This window comes from Thalassophryne amazonica, chromosome 21 (genome assembly GCF_902500255.1).
Source record: "Thalassophryne amazonica chromosome 21, fThaAma1.1, whole genome shotgun sequence".
NCBI classification, from domain to species: Eukaryota; Metazoa; Chordata; class Actinopteri; order Batrachoidiformes; family Batrachoididae; genus Thalassophryne; species Thalassophryne amazonica.
Window position 1 is genome coordinate 7516059 of NC_047123.1, and position 23378 is coordinate 7539436.

The window sequence follows — 23378 nt, forward strand, 5'->3', positions numbered from 1 at the left end:
TTAATTAATAAAATATTCGCCACAGACAAACTCGCTCGCACACGCACGTAGAAAAAAAACCTCCTCTCCCCCTGCTGTGGTGCTGCTGCTCGCTCCAAAAACTCTCTCAATTGTGAAATAAAGGACAAAAGAGACATACATGCATGCATGCGCGACATACCATTTGCGACCGTGTCATGTGTCATATCTGTTTTGCACGCTGTCCCGGTCCGCCGCCAAGCCGCGCCAACCCGTCGGTTGCGGATATCAGCGGATGACAGGGGATATGCGGCGCGTTGGTTGCGTATGTCCTGCGTATGTCTTCAGTATGTGTTCAGGCACTGATGCGGATCTCATCCGCAGCAGGATTTTTGAGCTGCTCAAAAATCCTGGCTGCGGACATGCGTGCCTCTGCGGATGATCACGGACGTGTTCAGATGGCGGCCGACTCATACAGGACTGTTACACGGTTATCACGGTTGTTTGGCGGATGTGGGCCACTTTTGTGCGCATTCCATCCACAAATCCTCCTAAACGCCATTGGGACAGGGCCCTATGTCTTTTTTGTCCTTTATTTCACAATCATGAGAGAGTTTTTGGAGCGAGCGGCAGCACCACAGCAGGAGTTTTTTTTTTTTACGTGCGCGCCAGAGCGAGTTCGTCTGTGGAGAATATTTTAGTAATTAACTACACAGATGTATAACAACACAAATGGTGACTGGTTTATAAACACAATTATGACAGAGTTTTGGGGGGAAGAGCGAGGAGCAGTACCACAGCAGGCAGCAGAGTTTCCCTTTTTATTGTTATTATTGCTTACAATCGCGCGCGTGAACGGGACTCGGGAGCCGAGAGTGAACGGGAGTGCATCACAGCCGCTGTGCCCCTCATGTGGGCGCCTCCGCGGTCGCCTTCACTTCTGTTCCCTGTTATATCCGCTTTTCTTCCTCATGTAGTCACTGACCCACCCTGGGACATCTGTCATTTCCGCCCACGTTTGTTGCGGACGCTCAGCTTTTGTCTCCTCATTTCATGCTCGAATCCTCCTACACGGCAGTGGGACAGGGCCCTTAAAAGCAGAGTGGTGCATACAGAGCAAAAAGAGGTGAATAAAAAGAAACACTGGGTGCATCATGGGAACCCCCCAGCAGTCTACGTCTATAGCAGCATAACTAAGGGATGGTTCAGGGTCACCTGATCCAGCCCCAACTATAAGCTTTTTCAAAAAGGAAAGTTTTAAGCTTAATCTTAAAAGTAGAGAGGGTGTTTGTCTCCCTAATCCGAATTGGGAGCTGGTTCCACAGGAGAGGAGCCTGAAAGCTGAAGGCTCTGCCTCCCATTCTTACAAACCTTAGGACTACAAGTAAGCCTGCAGTCTGAGAGCGAAGCACTTATTGGGGTGATATGGTACTATGAGGTCCCTAAGATAAGATGGGACCTGATTATTCAAAACCTTATAAGTAAGAAGAAGAATTTTAAATTCTATTCTGGAATTAACAGGGAGCCAATGAAGAGAAGCCAATATGGGTGAGATATGCTCTCTCCTTCTAGTCCCTGTCAGTACTCTAGCTGCAGCATTTTGAATTAACTGAAGGCTTTTCAGGGAACTTTTAGGACAACCTGATAATAATGAATTACAATAGTCCAGCCTAGAAGAAATAAATGCATGAATTAGTTTTTCAGCATCACTCTGAGACAAGACCTTTCTAATTTTAGAGATATTGCGCAAATGCAAAAAAGCAGTCCTACATATTTGCTTAATTTGCGCATTGAAGGACATATCCTGATCAAAAATGACTCCAAGATTTCTCACAGTATTACTGGAGGTCAGGTTAATGCCATCCAGAGTAAGGATCTGGTTAGACACCATGTTTCTAAGATTTGTGGGGCCAAGTACAATAACTGAATTCCTCTGGAATGGTCTATTTGAATGGTCTAATGGTCTATGGGATTTAATGGAGTTTTGAGTTTGTAGCGTCAACAGCAGATGCTACTATTATTGTGAACACCCCCTTTTCTACTTTTTGTTACTAATAGCCCAATTTTATAGCCTTAAGAGTGTGCATATCATGAATGCTTGGTCCTGTTGGATTTGTGAGACTCTAATGAACCTACTGGTACCTTGTTTCCCATGTAACAATAAGAAATATACTTAAAACCTGGATTAATCTTTTTAGTCACATAGCACTACTATTATTCTGAACACTACTGTAGATTGAATTGTTTTGAGATACTACAGCCATTGACACAATCACAATGGAAAACCATGACGGAACAGAATTAGATTTTTCAGTTTTCCTGCTGGGAAATGGCCAAGCCAAGCTAACGAAGTGATGATGAAAAATAGAAAGTGGCCACAACAATGACATGTTTGTTTGCGACAGGGAGAGACAAAGAGTGAGTGGTGACCGAAATTTGTGTGCACGATGCTCTTCTGGTTGGTGCATTTAAAAATGTGCAGATTTTCCACCTATCCACTGGTGAACTGAATGTGGGCATCAAGTGATTTATGATTCCAAAACTGCTTGTGTATGTTGGCGCTGACACCACAAATGACATTGAAGAAAACATGAGCATTGGTAGCTCATCAAAATTAGCAGACCACCTTATGTTCATACACATCAACTCCAACAATTGTCTCTATTTTGGCCAAATAATGCTGTTTCGCCTCTTGTACTGTAACTTGCTGTAGTGTTTTTATTACTATTCAACTGGTCAAATACGTCAGGGGAATGGATGGACCTGACAGTTTGTTTTCATCCATTCCCCTGTTTTTCAGGTAGAATACCTGGGAAATAGGGGATTGGATCACTGTATTGTACTCAATAGGTTGGAGAATCATTTTGGGATTACTGGGAATACCCTTGAATGGTTGACATCAGGCCTAACCAGTCTCACTGTGTCTTGTACAACAACACTACCTTTAACCTTAGTGACAGGAAATTTGGGGTTCCACATGGGTCTGTCTTAGGCCCCTTACTTTTCTCCCTTTATATAGCACCTCTTGGGCCCATATTGCAAAGCTTTGGGATTACCTTTCATTGCTATGCTGATGATACTCAGTTATACAAGCTGATAACTGCTGGTAATCTCATACAGATAAAATCCTTAGAGGATTGCCTTGCATCAGTGAACAGCTGGATGTCTGGCAATTTCCTACTTTTGAATGCAGACAAGACTGAAATGATGGTTCTAGCCTTCTGTCTTCTAATCTAATCAGGTCATACCTGTAACAGCAGCCTCTCGTCTCCAATGATGGCAGCTTTCCTCCAGTCAATGACTTCAGAGAAGGGAAGCTCCCAGCCGTTACTCAAAATTACTGGGATACACGCTGCCTGCAAGGATTGAAAACAATAAAAAAAAACAGGAGGGATGGATCAGAATAAGAACACATCATGGGACTGGATGAAATAAATGATGGCTTTGAAAGTTTTAAATAAATGCATGTTTACAGGTTGAAGTTAAAATATTAGGAGCCCTATCTTACACCACGTATAACGATAGACATGACACAATGGCCATTGGTAATATTCAACCAGAGCAGTTATCTGTGCCTGATGATATATGGAGGTGAGTGGGTGGATAGAGGGAGAAATGCTGCAGGAATGATGTGCTTGGCTGTTTCACCTCAGGGAGCATTTCCAAAAGTGCCTTGCCAGAAAACCTCTCACTTCAGTTCACCATTTAAATAGCAATGAAAAATCCATTTTCCAGCCTGGCACTTAAAGATTTTAAAAGCCCAGAAAAGATGACAATCTGTTTGGTCTAATTCATGTTACAATTGCAACCACTTTGCAAGCTGTCCTGTACTTTGCACTCTTATAGAGATTCCACATAAATGCACTTGAGCTTTATACAGTATTATGTGCTATGTGTCGTTCTTCAAGATAAGGCCCTGGATTTCACTGGGACTTTCACATAATTTTTAGTTCAGCAGCTGAAATAAAGTTTGTCTTTCAATGCATCACTTTCAAGGATTCAAAGGAGTTTATTGTCATATGCACATAGGAACATGCTCCCTGCACAATGAAATGTGTTTACTGCATTTAACCCATCCTAATTGCCAGTTAGGAGCAGAGGTCGCCTTTACGGCGCCCGGGGACCCAGCTCTAGATGTATGTCCCTGCCCTGAGTCACGAGCAGGGCTGAGCAAACCTTGACCGGCTTCATGACACACTTAACAAACAACAACACACATAAGCCGGTCCGGTACATAAACACACATAAAAGCACACACAAGGAAAGTAATGTGAACATCACAGTACATTATGAATTATATGTGTGTGTGTGTGTGTGTGTGTGTGTGTGTGTGTATTTATCATTGCCAGTGTGTGCTGTGTATGGTTTTTACAAAATTCAAGGGCTGAGAGGCCATGATAGGGTGATGACATCATGCACAAAGGTGACTCATGTAACCTTTGCTTTTCTTTTGCATAAAAATAACCAATAATTAAGTCATAGAACAGTTACATCTATTCTTCATGACCCCATAAAAGAGTCATTTGTCCAAATCTGTTGTTTTTCTGCAGAAATATTTTTAAAAAGTTTCTCACAATGTTTTTCTCTGTTACCATGGCAACTATTGAAACCATATTTCTCAACTGACACTGGAACCCTATGAATAACACACACAGGTTTCTTGCATCTGAAAGTATTAAATTACAGCTCAGTAAACCAGGATTCAACCAAACACATTTTCAACCTACCATCTCTGGATCTCAAGTCCAGACACCTAAGTGGCTCCCACTTTTAGTTTTTTTTTTTTAGATATTTTGATGTACCTTAGTATACACTAGTAGAGTTCTACCTTAGATTTGGAATATATAATAGAAGATATACCTTACTGAACTTTCATGAAAACCAGCAACATGCTTGAGTGACATAACCATCTGTACCGACACATACCTTCTTCTGCTTTAACACCTGACCTCTTACACAATCAGCCTCCCAACTGAGGACACAGCTATGGGCTGTCGTGTTTTGCTTTTTGCATATGATATGGTTCTGCTGGCTTTATTAGACAGTGACCTGTGATGTGCACTGGGCAGGTTTGAGACAGTGTGAAGTGACGGGGATGAAGATTAGCACCTCCCAATTGGAGACCATGATCCTCTGTTGGATAAAGGTGGATTGTCCCCTCTGGGATAGGGGAGAGTTTTTGTCCCATGTGGAGGATCTCAAGTATCGCTGGCTAGTGTTCACTAGTGGTGGTAAGAACATAATGTCCTTAGAGAGATTAGGGTTGCATCTGAGACCCTGTGGTTAAGAAAGAGCTTGAGACAGAAGGCAATGCTCTTGATTAACCAGTCGATTTACGCCATCCTATTTCTCCCCTTTGGTCATGAGATTTAGGTAATGACAGGAAGAACAAGAGCCTGGGTACAACAGTGGAATTGGGGTTCCTCCACCAGGTATCTGGGCTTAGACTCAGGAACAGGGTGAGAAGCTTGAATATCCAGGTGGGACTCAGCACAGAGCTGCTGTTACTTCACATAGAAAAATACCAGTTGAGGTGGTTTGGGCATTTGGTACAGATGCCCCTGGTCATCTCTCTGGGGGAGGAGGCTCTGGGGAACAACCAGGACATACTGGAGGCATTATATCTCATAGATGGCTTGGGGATATGTCAGAACTAGTGTGCCTTAATTGACAGAGTGGTGTCAACTCAGAACATGGCGCCATTTTGGTTCCAACTCTGCTGAACTACTGAATGAAACTTTAATGTTTTCAACATTTTTTAAAATCATCTAACCACATACAGCAACACATCCAGGTACAGGTGTTATCAAAATAAAAAAAAAAAAAAGAGTTAAGCTATCAAATTTAGATAAATTTACAATTTATGATGATTTATTTAATTAATTTAAAGCCTGATTTACGCAGCTGCACAGCTGTAACTCCGTGTGATGCAATGACATACCTAACAGTTTTAAAGTTCTGTCTCTAGATTATACTTATTTTGGACTCATCTGACCATCAACAAGCTTTTCTTTCTACAATCCTCACCTCCAAATCAAAGGTAAGCTGTACATTTTCCTCTTTTACAACTTCGTGCTGTAAAATTGCAGACTTTTCTGATCCATTTTTAATCATCGTGCATACTGTAAATTGCATACTGTATTGGAATATAAGATATACCTTACTGAATTTTCATGGAAAACAATACGAAAACTTTAGGCCTTCTTTGTCCGGTGACTGCGAATATCTGGCTTACACGATGACGTTTTAGGTGAGTTTTACTGTACATGGAACTGAACAATAAATTTACCTCTCAAAACTTTGATGATGAAGTCAGCTTCCATATCACACAGCTGACTTTATTTTCCCAAATTCTTCTTCTATTCAGATAGGAAGGGAATCTATACATCTTGAAGCCCTTGTTGTGTCTATATTGCATCTGAATGCACAACAACCCGGCATTTTCAGCAAATAAATGAATAAAATAGCTGGATTTCCATGCAGACAGATTAACAGAGAATGCTGTTTTGAACCCAAGATGGCATCATGAGTCACGTGACCGATTTTTCCGACTCGTCATATCGCCACTTTCTCAATTAAGGCACACTAGTCAGAATGAATGAGTGAATGCAATTTTTCTCTCTGTTACTCGTAGATTGGAGATATCAAATAGAATTCAGTGTTTGGCACCAATCATCCACAGATATTATCAAGACCCTCAGCCATGTGGAGGGTGCCCCATACTAGTCAGACAGGGCACCTGCCACCCCCCAGAGCACCAGTGGTTGATAGCAGTAAAATTTAGTTCTTGATGTGTATATGAACACATGTTCTTGATCTATACCTGAATGTATGTAGGAATATGTTGTTGTGGTCTGTCTCCTGTTTGTGTCTTATGTGTTATCTGTTACTTGTGTCCCTCTGGGATTGTCCTGGAGGGACTTGGAGTCAAGCCAATACGTCTTCACATCGAAAGGAGTAAGGCATCTGGTGAGGATGCTCCCTGACCATCTCTCTCGGGAAGTCTTCAGGCATGTCCAATTGGAAGAAGGCCCCGGGGAAGACCCAGGACTGGAGAAATTATAATTCCCAGGTGGCTTGAGAATGCCTTGGGATTGACTGGTTCCATGCTTTTGGGAGAGCCAACATTCTTTACTAAGAGTTCTGCTGGCCACACGAATGGAAATGATAAAATCCATGGTTAGATTCTTTTGAAGACCAAGCCATGTTGTGCTTGGCTTCACTTCTGACAGAGGAGTGCTGTTTTTCTGTGGACAAAACACAGCGCCACACAGTGGAACAAAAATTCCACATGACTCTATGTACAAATGCAGCAGGTGTGAAATCAGAGACACCCCTTTCATGGTATGTAATCATTATTATTCAGTCTTATTGAGTCTTTTTTTTGCTTGATTTGTTTTTTCTGAATTCACTGCGGGTTACAAGAAGCACAGGTGGACATATGTTGATCACAAAACACAAGAATTTGACTTGAAAGCCAATTTAAAGCCGTATTACATTTGGAGACAAAAAGAAACCCACATTACCTGTTTGTACTGGTGTAAGTCATGAAGTAGCTACAGCTGGAGTGACATTCAGGCATTCACTGCTATAGCTAAAAATAGTTGTGAATCTGGCATGCATTTTTCAGAAGCTGTATGGCTAATTTTATTTTTTATCAGCTACAGTAGTGTTCAGAATAATAGTAGTGCTATGTAACTAAAAAGATGAATCCATGTTTTGAGTATATTTCTTATTGTTACATGGGAAACAAGGTACCAGTAGATTCAGTAGATTCTCACAAATCCAACAAGACCAAGCATTATGCACACTCTTAAGGCTATGAAATTGGGCTATTAGTAAAAAAAGTAGAAAAGGGGGTGTTCACAATAATAGTAGCATGTGCTGTTGACGCTACAAACTCAAAACTATAATGTTCAAACTGCTTTTTTTAGCAATCCTGTGAATCACTAAACTAGGATTTAGTTGTATAACCACAGTTTTTCATGATTTCGTCACATCTGTGAGGCATTAATTTTTAGATTTTGCTGGTTTACTAGTGTGCTTGGGGTCATTGTCTTGTTGAAACACCCATTTCAAGGGCATGTCCTCTTCAAGTATTTTGACATATCCAAACTGATCCATGATACCTGGTATGCGATATATAGATACATATATATACATGCCCATATCATGATGCTTGTACCACCATGCTTCACTGTCTTCACTGTGAACTGTGGCTTGAATTCAGATTTTGGGGGTCATCTCACAGATTTTGGGGGTCATCTCACAAACTGTCTGCAGCCCTTGGACCCAAAAAGAACAATTACTCTCATCAGTCCACAAAATATTCCTCCATTTCTCTTTAGGCCAGTTGTGTGTTCTTTGACAAATTGTAACCTCTTCTGCACATGTCTTTTATTTAACAGAGGGACTTTGCGGGGGATTCTTGCAAATAAATTACCTTCACACAGGCGTCTTCTAACTGTCACAGCACTTACAGGTAACTCCAGACTGTCTTTGATCACCCTGGAGCTGATCAATGGGTGAGCCTTTGCCATTCTGGTTATTCTTCTATCCATTTTGATGGTTGTTTTCCATTTTCTTCCATGCATCTCTGTTTTTTTGTCCATTTTAAAGCATTGGAGATCATTGTACATGAACAGCCTATAATTTTTTCCACCTGCGTATAAGTTTTCCCCTCTCCAATCAACTTTTTAATCAAACTACGCTGTTCTTCTGAACAATGTCTTGAACATCCCATTTTCTTCAGGCTTTCAAAGAGAAAAGCATGTTCAACAGGTGCTGGCTTCATCCTTAAATAGGGGACACCTGATTCACACCTGTTTGTTCCACAAAATTAACAAACTCACTGACTGAATGCCACACTACTATTATTGTGAACACCCCCTTTTCTACTTTTTTTTTTACTAATAGCCCAATTTCATAGCCTTAAGAGTGTGCATATCATGAATGCTTGGTCTTGTTGGTTTTGTGAGAATCTACTGAATCTACTGGTACCTTGTTTCCCATGTAACAATAAGAAATATACTCAAAACCTGGATTAATCTTTTTAGTCACATAGCACTACTATTATTCTGAACACTACTGTACATCAGGACTTGCAAAAATTAAAGAGCTGGAAATACTGATTCATAATCTGGTATTTTATTTTTTAAAAGATAGTACTTGATCGGAGTGAGATGTGCCCTTTAGGTTGGTCACTGTGCTGGGTTTTCCCAGTTTTCTTGTGCTCCTGTCTGGTTTATATTACTCCACATTTATTCTTCTTCTTCAGTTGCCCTGGTGCTGCTGCCAGCTCTCCTCCTGTGTTCCTGTTTGTTTTGGCCTCCTCATCAGTTTTGGACTCATCACTTTTCATCTCCTGGTTAATAAACAATTTACTTTTTTGCTACTCCTCTGCGATCCCTGTCTGCAGTTTTGGGTTCAAACCTGCCTTAAAACACGACATATGTTGCATTTGTTTTATTCATCCATTGTTGTGGAGATCTGTGCAAACAACACATGATTCAAAGCTTGGATAAAGAATTTTAAAGCAGATAACTATAAGCAGCTTTCTTTCCCTCTGCTGAAGAATCTATTTAGGTCATTTGTGTCTGGTGAGAACTTTCAACTTGTTCCAAGTTTGAGTGTTGTGCAAAAACAAATGGACCTGCCAAAAAGATGAAAAAGAAACAAGGCATTTATGTATAATCTTTGAAAGCACAAAAAGTATTTTCTTTGATTTTTTTTTTCAGCTAATCAGAGCTAGTTCTGTTTCCTGCAACAGTCAATATAGAGGAGAAGGGAAGAATGATGTGTTACGTTCATCGCCTCACAGAACTGTTCTAACTTGGAGTGATGGGTTGGGTAGAAATGAACACATTTCTGTGTCAGTTCAATATCAAACATTGAAACAGTAATCAATGTGCACAGCCATGCACAACCTTACTCTTCACACACAGCTGACACAACAGGTTTTAAAGGATGCAATTTTCATGAGTTCAGCAAATTTGTGTTTCCAGAGTATAAGTCACGCTGGAGCTTAAATTGCATGTGCCACAATAAAAAAAAAAAAAAAAAGCCTCTTGAAGAGGAAAAACAAACAAACAATCACATAATAAGTTGTGCTGGGCTTTTTTCAGTCTGTGCCCTTTTTAGCATGTCTTCTGGGATGTACGTTTAACAACATAAAGCACTGTGGTGTGCACATGCATGCGCATGCAAAAGCATTTTTATTACGTCTGCTTTTGCATCTGATTTGCATCTGCCGCAAATCAGATGCAAAGCAAACGTAATAAAAATGCTTTTTTTTGTTTTCAATCTGTATGCAGTTGCTACAACTTATTTTAGTTTGTGATGTGGACATGATGGGCACGCAAAATATCCGTTTTACACACTGTCCCAGTCCGCTGCCAAGCCGCAAATCCCTGTCAATTGAGGATATCAGCAGATGCCGGGGAATATACAGCGCATAGATTGAGTATGTATTGTGTATGTATTAAGTATATATGGAGTATGTAAGGTGGATGTCATCCGCAGCCAAAATTTTGTGCAGCTCAAAAATCCTGGTAACGGAAAAATCTGCCTCTGCAGATAATTGCAGATGTGTGCGGGTGTCGGCCGACTCATACAAGCATGTGTCACGCATATTGTGGATGTTAAGCGAATATGAGCCAATTTTGTGCGCAATCCATACACAAATCCTCCTAAATGCCAGTCGGACAGGGCACTAAAATCCTCTCACAGGCATTCACTGTGCACATGGCACACACAGGTTGGCAGGGAAGGACGGGTAATCAATCAATCAATTTTTTTTATATAGCGCCAAATCACAACAAACAGTTGCCCCAAGGCGCTTTATATTGTAAGGCAAGGCCATACAATAATTATGTAAAACACCAACGGTCAAAACGACCCCCTGTGAGCAAGCACTTGGCTACAGTGGGAAGGAAAAACTCCCTTTTAACAGGAAGAAACCTCCAGCAGAACCAGGCTCAGGGAGGGGCAGTCGTCTGCTGGGACTGGTTGGGGCTGAGGGAGAGAACCAAGAAAAAGACATGCTGTGGAGGGGAGCAGAGATCGATCACTAATGATTAAATGCAGAGTGGTGCATACAGAGCAAAAAGAGAAAGAAACAGTGCATCATGGGAACCCCCCAGCAGTCTACGTCTATAGCAGCATAACTAAGGGATGGTTCAGGGTCACCTGATCCAGCCCTAACTATAAGCTTTAGCAAAAAGGAAAGTTTTAAGCCTAATCTTAAAAGTAGAGAGGGTGTCTGTCTCCCTGATCTGAATTGGGAGCTGGTTCCACAGGAGAGGAGCCTGAAAGCTGAAGGCTCTGCCTCCCATTCTACTCTTACAAACCCTAGGAACTACAAGTAAGCCTGCAGTCTGAGAGCGAAGCGCTCTATTGGGGTGATATGGTACTACGAGGTCCCTAAGATAAGATGGGACCTGATTATTCAAAACCTTATAAGTAAGAAGAAGAATTTTAAATTCTATTCTAGAATTAACAGGAAGCCAATGAAGAGAGGCCAATATGGGTGAGATATGCTCTCTCCTTCAAGTCCCCGTCAGTACTCTAGCTGCAGCATTTTGAATTAACTGAAGGCTTTTTAGGGAACTTTTAGGACAACCTGATAATAATGAATTACAATAGTCCAGCCTAGAGGAAATAAATGCATGAATTAGTTTTTCAGCATCACTCTGAGACAAGACCTTTCTGATTTTAGAGATATTGCGTAAATGCAAAAAAGCAGTCCTACATATTTGTTTAATATGCGCTTTGAATGACATATCCTGATCAAAAATGACTCCAAGATTTCTCACAGTATTACTAGAGGTCAGGGTAATGCCATCCAGAGTAAGGATCTGGTTAGACACCATGTTTCTAAGATTTGTGGGGCCAAGTACAATAACTTCAGTTTTATCTGAGTTTAAAAGCAGGAAATTAGAGGTCATCCATGTCTTTATGTCTGTAAGACAATCCTGCAGTTTAGCTAATTGGTGTGTGTCCTCTGGCTTCATGGATAGATAAAGCTGGGTATCGTCTGCGTAACAATGAAAATTTAAGCAATACCGTCTAATAATACTGCCTAAGGGAAGCATGTATAAAGTAAATAAAATTGGTCCTAGCACAGAACTTTGTGGAACTCCATAATTAACTTTAGTCTGTGAAGAAGATTCCCCATTTACATGAACAAATTGTAATCTATTAGACAAATATGATTCAAACCACCGCAGCGCAGTGCCTTTAATACCTATGGCATGCTCTAATCTCTGTAATAAAATTTTATGGTCAACAGTATCAAAAGCAGCACTGAGGTCTAACAGAACAAGCACAGAGATGAGTCCACTGTCCGAGGCCATAAGAAGATCATTTGTAACCTTCACTAATGCTGTTTCTGTACTATGATGAATTCTAAAACCTGACTGAAACTCTTCAAATAGACCATTCCTCTGCAGATGATCAGTTAGCTGTTTTACAACTACCCTTTCAAGAATTTTTGAGAGAAAAGGAAGGTTGGAGATTGGCCTATAATTAGCTAAGATAGCTGGGTCAAGTGATGGCTTTTTAAGTAATGGTTTAATTACTGCCACCTTAAAAGCCTGTGGTACATAGCCAACTAACAAAGATAGATTGATCATATTTAAGATCGAAGCATTAAATAATGGTAGGGCTTCCTTGAGCAGCCTGGTAGGAATGGGTCTAATAAACATGTTGATGGTTTGGATGAAGTAACTAATGAGAATAACTCAGACAGAACAATCGGAGAGAAAGAGTCTAACCAAATACCGGCATCACTGAAAGCAGCCAAAGATAACGATACGTCTTTGGGATGGTTATGAGTAATTTTTTCTCTAATAGTTAAAATTTTGTTAGCAAAGAAAGTCATGAAGTCATTACTAGTTAAAGTTAATGGAATACTCGGCTCAATAGAGCTCTGACTCTTTGTCAGCCTGGCTACAGTGCTGAAAAGAAACCTGGGGTTGTTCTTATTTTCTTCAATTAGTGATGAGTAGAAAGATGTCCTAGCTTTACGGAGGGCTTTTTTATAGAGCAACAGACTCTTTTTCCAGGCTAAGTGAAGATCTTCTAAATTAGTGAGACGCCATTTCCTCTCCAACTTACGGGTTATCTGCTTTAAGCTACGAGTTTGTGAGTTATACCACGGAGTCAGACACTTCTGATTTAAAGCTCTCTTTTTCAGAGGAGTTACAGCATCCAAAGTTGTCTTCAATGAGGATGTAAAACTATTGACGAGATACTCTATCTCCCTTACAGAGTTTAGGTAGCTACTCTGCACTGTGTTGGTATATGGCATTAGAGAACATAAAGAAGGAATCATATCCTTAAACCTAGTTACAGCGCTTTCTGAAAGACTTCTAGTGTAATGAAACTTATTCCCCACTGCTGGGTAGTCCATCAGAGTAAATGTAAATGTTATTAAGAAATGATCAGACAGAAGGGAGTTTTCAGGGAATACTGTTAAGTCTTCTATTTCCATACCATAAGTCAGAACAAGATCTAAGATATGATTAAAGTGGTGTGTGGACTCATTTACTTTTTGAGCAAAGCCAATAGAGTCTAATAATAGATTAAATGCAGTGTTGAGGCTGTCATTCTCAGCATCTGTGTGGATGTTAAAATCGCCCACTATAATTATCTTATCTGAGCTAAGCACTAAGTCAGACAAAAGGTCTGAAAATTCACAGAGAAATTCACAGAGAAACTCACAGTAACGACCAGGTGGACGATAGATAATAACAAATAAAACTGGTTTTTGGGACTTCCAATTTGGATGGACAAGACTAAGAGACAAGCTTTCAAATGAATTAAAGCTCTGTCTGGGTTTTGGATTAATTAATAAGCTGGAATGGAAGATTGCTGCTAATCCTCCACCCCGGCCCGTGCTACGAGCATTCTGACAGTTAGTGTGACTCGGGGGTGTTGACTCATTTAAACTGACATATTCATCCTGCTGTAACCAGGTTTCTGTTAGGCAGAATAAATCAATATGTTGATCAATTATTATATCATTTACCAACAGGGACTTAGAAGAGAGAGACCTAATGTTTAATAGACCACATTTAACTGTTTTAGTCTGTGGTGCAGTTGAAGGTGCTATATTATTTTTTCTTTTTGAATTTTTATGCTTAAATAGATTTTTGCTGGTTATTGGTAGTCTGGGAGCAGGCACCGTCTCTACGGGGATGGGGTAATGAGGGGATGGCAGGGGGAGAGAAGCTGCAGAGAGGTGTGTAAGACTACAACTCTGCTTCCTGGTCCCAACCCTGGATAGTCACGGTTTGGAGGATTTAAGAAAATTGGCCAGATTTCTAGAAATGAGAGCTGCTCCATCCAAAGTGGGATGGATGCCGTCTCTCCTAACAAGACCAGGTTTTCCCCAGAAGCTTTGCCAATTATCTATGAAGCCCACCTCATTTTTGGACACCACTCAGACAGCCAGCAATTCAAGGAGAACATGCGGCTAAACATGTCACTCCCGGTCCGATTGGGGAGGGGCCCAGAGAAAACTACAGAGTCCGACATTGTTTTTGCAAAGTTACACACCGATTTAATGTTAATTTTAGTGACCTCCGATTGGCGTAACTGGGTGTCATTACTGCCGACGTGAATTACAATCTTACCAAATTTACGCTTAGCCTTAGCCAGCAGTTTCAAATTTCCTTCAATGTCGCCTGCTCTGGCCCCCGGAAGACAATTGACTATGGTTGCTGGTGTCGCTAACTTCACATTTCTCAAAACAGAGTCGCCAATAACCAGAGTTTGATCCTCGGCGGGTGTGTCGTCGAGTGGGAAAAAACGGTTAGAGATGTGAACGGGTTGGCGGTGTACACGGGGCTTCTGTTTAGGGCTACGCATCCTCCTCACAGTCACCCAGTCGGCCTGCTTTCCCGGCTGCTCGGGATCTGCCAGGGGGGAACTAACGGCGGCTAAGCTACCTTGGTCCGCACCGACTACAGGGGCCTTGCTAGCTGTAGAATTTTCCACGGTGCGGAGCCGAGTCTCCAATTCGCCCAGCCTGGCCTCCAAAGCTACGAATAAGCTACACTTATTACAAGTACCATTACTGCTAAAGGAGGCCGAGGAATAACTAAACATTTCACACCCAGAGCAGAAAAGTGCGGGAGAGACAGGAGAAGCCGCCATGCTAAATCGGCTAAGAGCTAGTAGCTACGCTAAGCTAGCGGATTCCTAAAAACACGCAAAGTGAATAATGTGTAAATAATTTAGAGGTGATTCAGCAGAAGGAGTGCTTTAGTTAAGGCACGTAAAGATTACACTGGGAAACAAATCGTAATCTAGATAACTAGATCAATCTAACTGCGCAGATTAAACAGCTAACAGATACAGAAAAACACAGCTGTGCTCCGGAACAGGAAGTGATACAATACCGCAGTGAGAGCCAACCACCAGTAGAGGCAAGCAAGAGGTAACACTGATTGTTTGGATTTATGTTCAGTGCACAAACTGGTCCTGACTCTGAAGATCATAAACCCAACCCCTTTCCACCCAAAACCCAGATTTGTGCTCAGTTTAAATGCCCTCTCATTGCCAAAGAGACCTTGGAGATATGACACCAGCATTTGCACCATGTTGTCAAGATTACACCGCCCCTATTTCAGTGTGTACATAACACAGCCTTTGACATTAATAGTTGTCCGATTGTCTTGGACAAGTAAGATCTCCTATAATGCTGCCCCAAAAACACAGCATGTTACAGCCTTGTCAAACAGGCTACGTCCTTTAGCTCCAGGACAAAGTGTCTGTCGTCTCTTCCCTGTGCAGCTCAGTGAACCCACTTTTGTGGTCAAAGCACGTGCAAAGCCACAAGCTGGCCAGAATGTCCACAGTGCCAGGAAACAATGAGTTATTCCCGACTGTTTCCGAGCGTGTATTGATCAGGACCATTGATCTGAATGAACTCTGATCGGTAGGTTGGATGAATGTATTTATCGAGAAAGAAATTTAAAATAAAATTATTCTTGTCACCAGACAATGTGAACATCCTCATCTTGTAGTTAAAAAACAAAAAATTTAAATGATAAACTTAGATCAGTTTTGCTTCTTTTCATTTTTTTTTTTTTGTATTTTTCACAGTTTTGGCAAAACAAAAGAAATATTCACTGATAATGTTCATGTTTCAATGTAATCAAATAATTATTATTATTTTTTTAATATTCTGTAAAACAATGGACACCATGTTCTCATTCAGGACCAAAGGCAAAAGTTCCTTATTTTCATTGCTCAATAAGTTATTGGCCGTCTTTATCATTGGCACAAGGAGCGATTGAGAAGTTTTGCACCTGACCCGGAAAAAGTTGATCGTGGTTCTCCGTCTTTTGCATTCTGAGAAACCAAAATTTCTCAACATTGCATTCAATGTGTCAAGACTGCACACAGTTTTGAGAAATGCTGGTTTCTGAGAATGTAACAGATGGAGAACTATGCCCTACTTTAACTGGGTCAGCCTCAAAACTTCTCAATTACCTCTCCAGAATAACTAATATGTTGGCATTATTTCATAGCCTGTAATTTATCCTGATCTATGCTAAATATCACTTGTAGTAGAATGTGTAAGATTTCAAAATCTAACTTTAAAAGAAATTGTTCAAAATGTCCCATTGTGCATGATTACACAAAGTTGAAACAAGCAAACAGCAAACTTTTTATTTTAATCTGTATAACTGATTTAGATGTCAGTGTTGCTGTTCCTGGAGCTCAACGCAGCTTTTGACAGCATTGATTATTACACGATTAGACAGACAGAAAAGCCTTTTGGCATTTGGCTTATTCGTAGCTTTGGAGGCCAGGCTGGGCGAATTGGAGACTCGGCTCCGCACCGTGGAAAATTCTACAGCTAGCCAGGCCCCTGTAGTCGGTGCGGACCAAGGTAGCTTAGCCGCCGTTAGTTTCCCTCTGGCAGATCCCGAGCAGCCGGGAAAGCAGGCCGACTGGGTGACTGTGAGGAGGAAGCGTAGTTCTAAACAGAAGCCCCGTGTACACCGTCAACCCGTTCACATTTCTAACCGTTTTTCCCCACTCGGCGACACACCCACCGAGGATCAAACTCTGGTTATTGGCGACTCTGTTTTGAGAGATGTGAAGTTAGCGACACCAGCAACCATAGTCAAATGTCTTCCGGGGGCCAGAGCAGGCGACATTGAAGGAAATTTGAAACTGCTGGCTAAGGCTAAGCGTAAATTTGGTAAGATTGTAATTCACGTCGGCAGTAATGACACCCGGTTACGCCAATCGGAGGTCACTAAAATTAACATTGAATCGGTGTGTAACTTTGCAAAAACAATGTCGGACTCTGTAGTTTTCTCTGGGCCCCTCCCCAATCGGACCGGGAGTGACATGTTTAGCCGCATGTTCTCCTTGAATTGCTGGCTGTCTGAGTGGTGTCCAAAAATGAGGTGGGCTTCATAGATAATTGGCAAAGCTTCTGGGGAAAACCTGGTCTTGTTAGTTGAGACGGCATCCATCCCAGTTTGGATGGAGCAGCTCTCATTTCTAGAAATCTGACCAATTTTCTTAAATCCTCCAAACCGTGACTATCCAGGGTTGGGACCAGGAAGCAGAGTTGTAGTCTTACACACCTCTCTGCAGCTTCTCTCCCCCTGCCATCCCCTCATTACCCCATCCCCGTAGAGACGGTGCCTGCTCCCAGACCACCAATAACCAGCAAAAATCTATTTAAGCATAAAAATTCAAAAAGAAAAAATAATATAGCACCTTCAACTGCACCACAGACTAAAATAGTTAAATGTGGTCTATTAAACATTAGGACTCTCTCTTCTAAGTCCCTGTTAGTAAATGATATAATAATTGATCAACATATTGATTTATTCTGCCTTACAGAAACCTGGTTACAGCAGGATGAATATGTTAGTTTAAATGAGTCAACACCCCCGAGTCACACTAACTGCCAGAATGCTCGTAGCACGGGCCGAGGCGAAGGATTAGCAGCAATCTTCCATTCCAGCTTATTAATTAATCAAAAACCCAGACAGAGCTTTAATTCATTTGAAAGCTTGACTCTTAGTCTTGTCCATCCAAATTGGAAGTCCCAAAAAACAGTTTTATTTGTTGTTATCTATTGTCCTCCTGGTCGTTACTGTGAGTTTCTCTTTGAATTTTCAGACCTTTTGTCTGACTTAGTGCTTAGCTCAGATAAGATAATTATAGTGGGCAATTTTAACATCCACACAGATGCTGAGAATGACAGCCTCAACACTGCATTTAATCTATTATTAGACTCAATTGGCTTTGCTCAAAATGTAAATGAGTCCACCCACCACTTTAATCATATCTTAGATCTTGTTCTGACTTATGGTATGGAAATTGAAGACTTAACAGTATTCCCTGAAAACTCCCTTCTGTCTGATCATTTCTTAATAACATTTACATTTACTCTGATGGACTACCCAGCAGTGGGGAATAAGTTTCATTACACTAGAAGTCTTTCAGAAAGCGCTGTAACTAGGTTTAAGGATATGATTCCTTCTTTATGTTCTCTAATGCCATATACCAACACAGTGCAGAGTAGCTTCCTAAACTCTGTAAGTGAGATAGTGTATCTCGTCAATAGTTTTACATCCTCATTGAAGACAACTTTGGATGCTGTAGCTCCTCTGAAAAAGAGAGCTTTAAATCAGAAGTGCCTGACTCCGTGGTATAACTCACAAACTCGCAGCTTAAAGCAGATAACCCGTAAGTTGGAGAGGAAATGGCGTCTCACTAATTTAGAAGATCTTCACTTAGCCTGGAAAAAGAGTCTGTTGCTCTATAAAAAAGCCCTCCATAAAGCTAGGACATCTTACTACTCATCACTAATTGAAGAAAATAAGAACAACCCCAGGTTTCTTTTCACACTGTAGCCAGGCTGACAAAGAGTCAGAGCTCTATTGAGCTGAGTATTCCTTTAACTTTAACTAGTAATGACTTCATGACTTTCTTTGCTAATAAAATTTTAACTATTAGAGAAAAAATTACTCATAACCATCCCAAAGACATATCGTTATCTTTGGCTGCTTTCAGTGATGCTGGTATTTGGTTAGACTCTTTCTCTCAGATTGTTCTGTCTGAGTTATTTTCATTAGTTACTTCATCCAAACCATCAACATGTCTATTAGACCCCATTCCTACCAGGCTGCTCAAGGAAGCCCTACCATTATTTAATGCTTCGATCTTAAATATGATCAATCTATCTTTATTAGTTGGCTATGTACCACAGGCTTTTAAGGTGGCAGTAATTAAACCATTACTTAAAAAGCCATCACTTGACCCAGCTATCTTAGCTAATTATAGGCCAATCTCCAACCTTCCTTTTCTCTCAAAAAGTCTTGAAAGTGTAGTTGTAAAACAGCTAACTGATCATCTGCAGAGGAATGGTCTATTTGAAGAGTTTCAGTCAGGTTTTAGAATTCATCATAGTACAGAAACAGCATTAGTGAAGGTTACAAATGATCTTCTTATGGCCTCAGACAGTGGACTCATCTCTGTGCTTGTTCTGTTAGACCTCAGTGCTGCTTTTGATACTGTTGACCATAACATTTTATTAGAGATTAGAGCATGCCATAGGTATTAAAGGCACTGCGCTGCGGTGGTTTGAATCATATTTATCTAATAGATTACAATTTGTTCATGTAAATGGGGAATCTTCTTCACAGACTAAGGTTAATTATGGAGTTCCACAAGGTTCTGTGCTAGGACCAATTTTATTCACTTTATACATGCTTCCCTTAGGCAGTATTATTAGACGGCATTGCTTAAATTTTCATTGTTACGCAGATGATACCCAGCTTTATCTATCCATGAAGCCAGAGGACACACACCAATTAGCTAAACTGCAGGATTGTCTTACAGACATAAAGACATGGATGACCTCTAATTTCCTGCTTTTAAACTCAGATAAAACTGAAGTTATTGTACTTGGCCCCACAAATCTTAGAAACATGGTGTCTAACCAGATCCTTACTCTGGATGGCATTACCCTGACCTCTAGTAATACTGTGAGAAATCTTGGAGTCATTTTTGATCAGGATATGTCATTCAGAACCTTGTTGCATTTATTTTTGCAGACATGGCCACGAGTGTCTGCTTAGGTTCAAACCAAGTGTGAGAATGGGGATGAAAAGTGATTTAAATGACTGTGATTGTGGCATGTTTGTGGTGCCAGATTGGCTGGTTTGAGTATTTCATAAAATGTAGGTCTAATCAGTCCAGTCAAAATCAGCAAAAGGTTAAAAAAAAGTGAAAAGCTGAAAATGGCTGTGGCACTCCCCTCATCATAGTAAAACTCCTCATATATCCACTGTGACCTTTCACTGTTAGCACGTCATCTATATATTAAAAGCGAAGTGGCCTCTGTGTACGTGTATGCATTCAAACTGGGGAGAGCTGACATTTGCCGTTTGGTATGTTAATGTATTTTGGGATAAGGATGAACACCACCAAAACAGAATGTTGATAGGACTAATATTTTTGGAGAAATTAGAGATATTAGATAACAAGAGTGAACAGTGGATGGTGATAATTCAGTTGTGGACTCACACGCCATTCCAGCATGGGACCTTGTATAACCTTGATCACGGACAAACTGGGGAGAGCTGACATTTGCTGTTTGGTATGCTTATGTATTTTGGGTCACGGGTGAATGCCACCAAAATGGAACCTTGATAGGACTAATATTTTTAGAGAAACTACAGTGAAAGTGAATGTTGATAATTACATTCGGGACTCACATGCCATTCCATTATTGAATAATGATAATAATAACAATAATAGTAGTAATAATAATAGTTCCACCATAACAGAACATTGATAGGACTAATATTTTTACAGAAGCTACTGATATCCTCAATTGATTTGATTGATTTGATTTGATATTAGCTAAGAACAGTGAACAATGAATGTTGATAATTACATTCTGGATTTACATGCCATTCCATTATTGAATACTACTACTACTACTACTATTAATAATAATAATAATAGTGCCACCAAAAAGGGAACATTGATGGGACTAATATTTTTTCGAAACTACTGATATTAACTAAGAACAGTGAACAATGAATGTTGATAATTACATTTTGGACTCACATGCCATTCCATTATTAAATAATAATAATAATAATAATAGTGTGTATATGATAACAAGAACTTAAACAATTTCTAAATACATTAAGACAGGAAGGACAGCAGGAAATCAAAGGGTTGAGTTCCTCTTCTAAAAAATTGTTGAGGTCTAAGGTCTAACTTTATTAAAACATTCTGGACTCACACGCCATTCTAAATCATTATTGAGACTGTGTAATTTATTACCACCCTTAAAAATGTCAGCTACCTATTTTATAAACACTACCCATGGATCCCCACGGTCAACATGCTAGTAATACCTCAAATGTTGACAATAACTGAGGTTTTTTTTTTTACTGGGATGTTGAAAAACAAATATTCTGAAAACATGAGATTATACAATCTAGGCTCAGAGTTGATGAATAACGGTGTTATCGTCGTGACTGCTGGCAGAACCTTGTCAGAGCCTCAGTGAAGCTCCAGACAGGCAACCACAGAGTTGTATGACAGCTTCATTGGTCTGTAAAACCAACAGCTGATTTTATTGCTATTGACAAACTGTCATCTCCCTGCCAGAGAAGGGGCCTGTTTCTCCAGATACACCACTGAGAATACAAAGGAGGTGTGTACACATCCTCAAACCACAGATGTTTTCATCTTTCATTAACACCTGATATCTGTTTTCCTGTTGCTTTTCATCTTAAATATCTGGTTCGGCCCTGAGTCTGAAGGTTTGCCGTCTTGTTACCTCCACCAACAAAGTTGGACAGAGGTTATTTTTTTCACCCCTGCGTGTTTGTTAGTTTGTTTGTGAACAGCGTGGAGTCCACAATTTTTCATATATCATAATGATTTTTTTTAACTTAAGATTCATATTGTCATAGGCAAGAACTGATTCCATTTTCAAAAATCTTGGAAATTTTTCAAAAATGTTCAAAATTCAAAAAAGAATTCAAAACTCACGCCACTCACTTCACGCCAAAGCAAACCATTATGGGACCCACGACGCAGTTGCCAAAAATATGATTTAATTTGTTGTTAAATTTGTTGTACTTATTACAAAACAACAACAAAAAACAAACAAACATTGTTTACCGTTTCAGTACTCTGGCAAACAATTTCCTTTGGGATAAATAAAGTTGATCTTATCTTACTCTAATGTAATTTTTTTCCTAGTGTTTATAAATGAAGCCAAATTGTTTCAATGACTGCAAAGCAGAACTGTAGTCCTGGACAAGAAGAACAAAAGTTCCATATAAATATTAGAGATACATGAGCAGAAATTGTTCTCATAAAACCATATTAATAATAGCACCAAGGATGTGCAAAGTCAGGTCATGCACGCGATATTTTGCAAATCTCCTTTAATCTCTCAGCTTTGTTTGTTCAAGACTACAGTCCAACTTGAACTTTAAATGAAATCTTACAAATTTTTTTCCCCAATTTTATTCTGTTGCTTTAGACCATCCAAGTATATTCGACCTGTATCATAAAATATGGTGATTAACTAACATTTGTTCTGGTAGTTAATAAAATATCAGCTGAACTAAAGCATGTTGGTGGATGATCTGACATGTCACAAACTAAATTTAATTATGAAGCAGTATCAGCTTTGCATTAAGTTCCACAGCAGTCTATTTTTCTGTAAGACAATCAAAGAAATCAATTTCAATTATTTTGATTTAGTTCACTTTATTAGTGTGGCCCCAAATCACAAAATGTCCCAGAGGGCTGCACACAACACACAGACAAAAAAAACAAACAAACAAACAAACAAAAAAACACAATCAAGACTCATATCATGCTGATTTGCTCTAATTAATTAATAGTTAGCTACTGCTGCTATTTTTGCACATTTAATTATTTCTTATTGGAAAGTTGTTGAATGGATTTTACAATTTGATGCTGTTTGTTTATTCCCACTTTCCCTCACTGAGTGATAGTATATTTTATTACACACTACTTTTTGTAAAATCATTAACTGATTAGCAGCCTGGTGTTACATGATGAACACATACAGTCAGGACCAGAAGTATTTGGACAGCGAGGCATTTTTTTTCAATGTTGCCTCTGGGCACCACCACAAGGGGTGGAACAAAATGAGAACAATTCAATTCAATTTATTCATCTTATATAGTGCCAAATCACAACAGAGTCACCTGCATGAAACAAAACAAAATGAATTAAAAGATTAAAAAGGCACAATAAAAAAAGTAAAAACATAAAAAGCATAGTAACACAATATTCCAATATGCTAGTCATACAAAAGGGAAAACAAGTGCGTCTTACGTCTGGACTTCAAAGTCTCTACACAATCTGACTGTTTT

The 23378-nt window shown here is 40.0% G+C and overlaps 1 protein-coding gene across 1 annotated transcript in view; it reads right to left on the reverse strand.

The window, feature by feature from the left end:
• The window catches only part of LOC117502538 (exostosin-1), an 851279-nt gene that overhangs the window by 144155 nt on the left and 683746 nt on the right, over window positions 1-23378 (reverse strand). The window contains exon 5 of the mRNA XM_034161580.1: window positions 3207-3314. Coding sequence (XP_034017471.1) covers window positions 3207-3314 — 108 coding nt within the window. The remainder of the gene's footprint in view (window positions 1-3206; window positions 3315-23378) is intronic.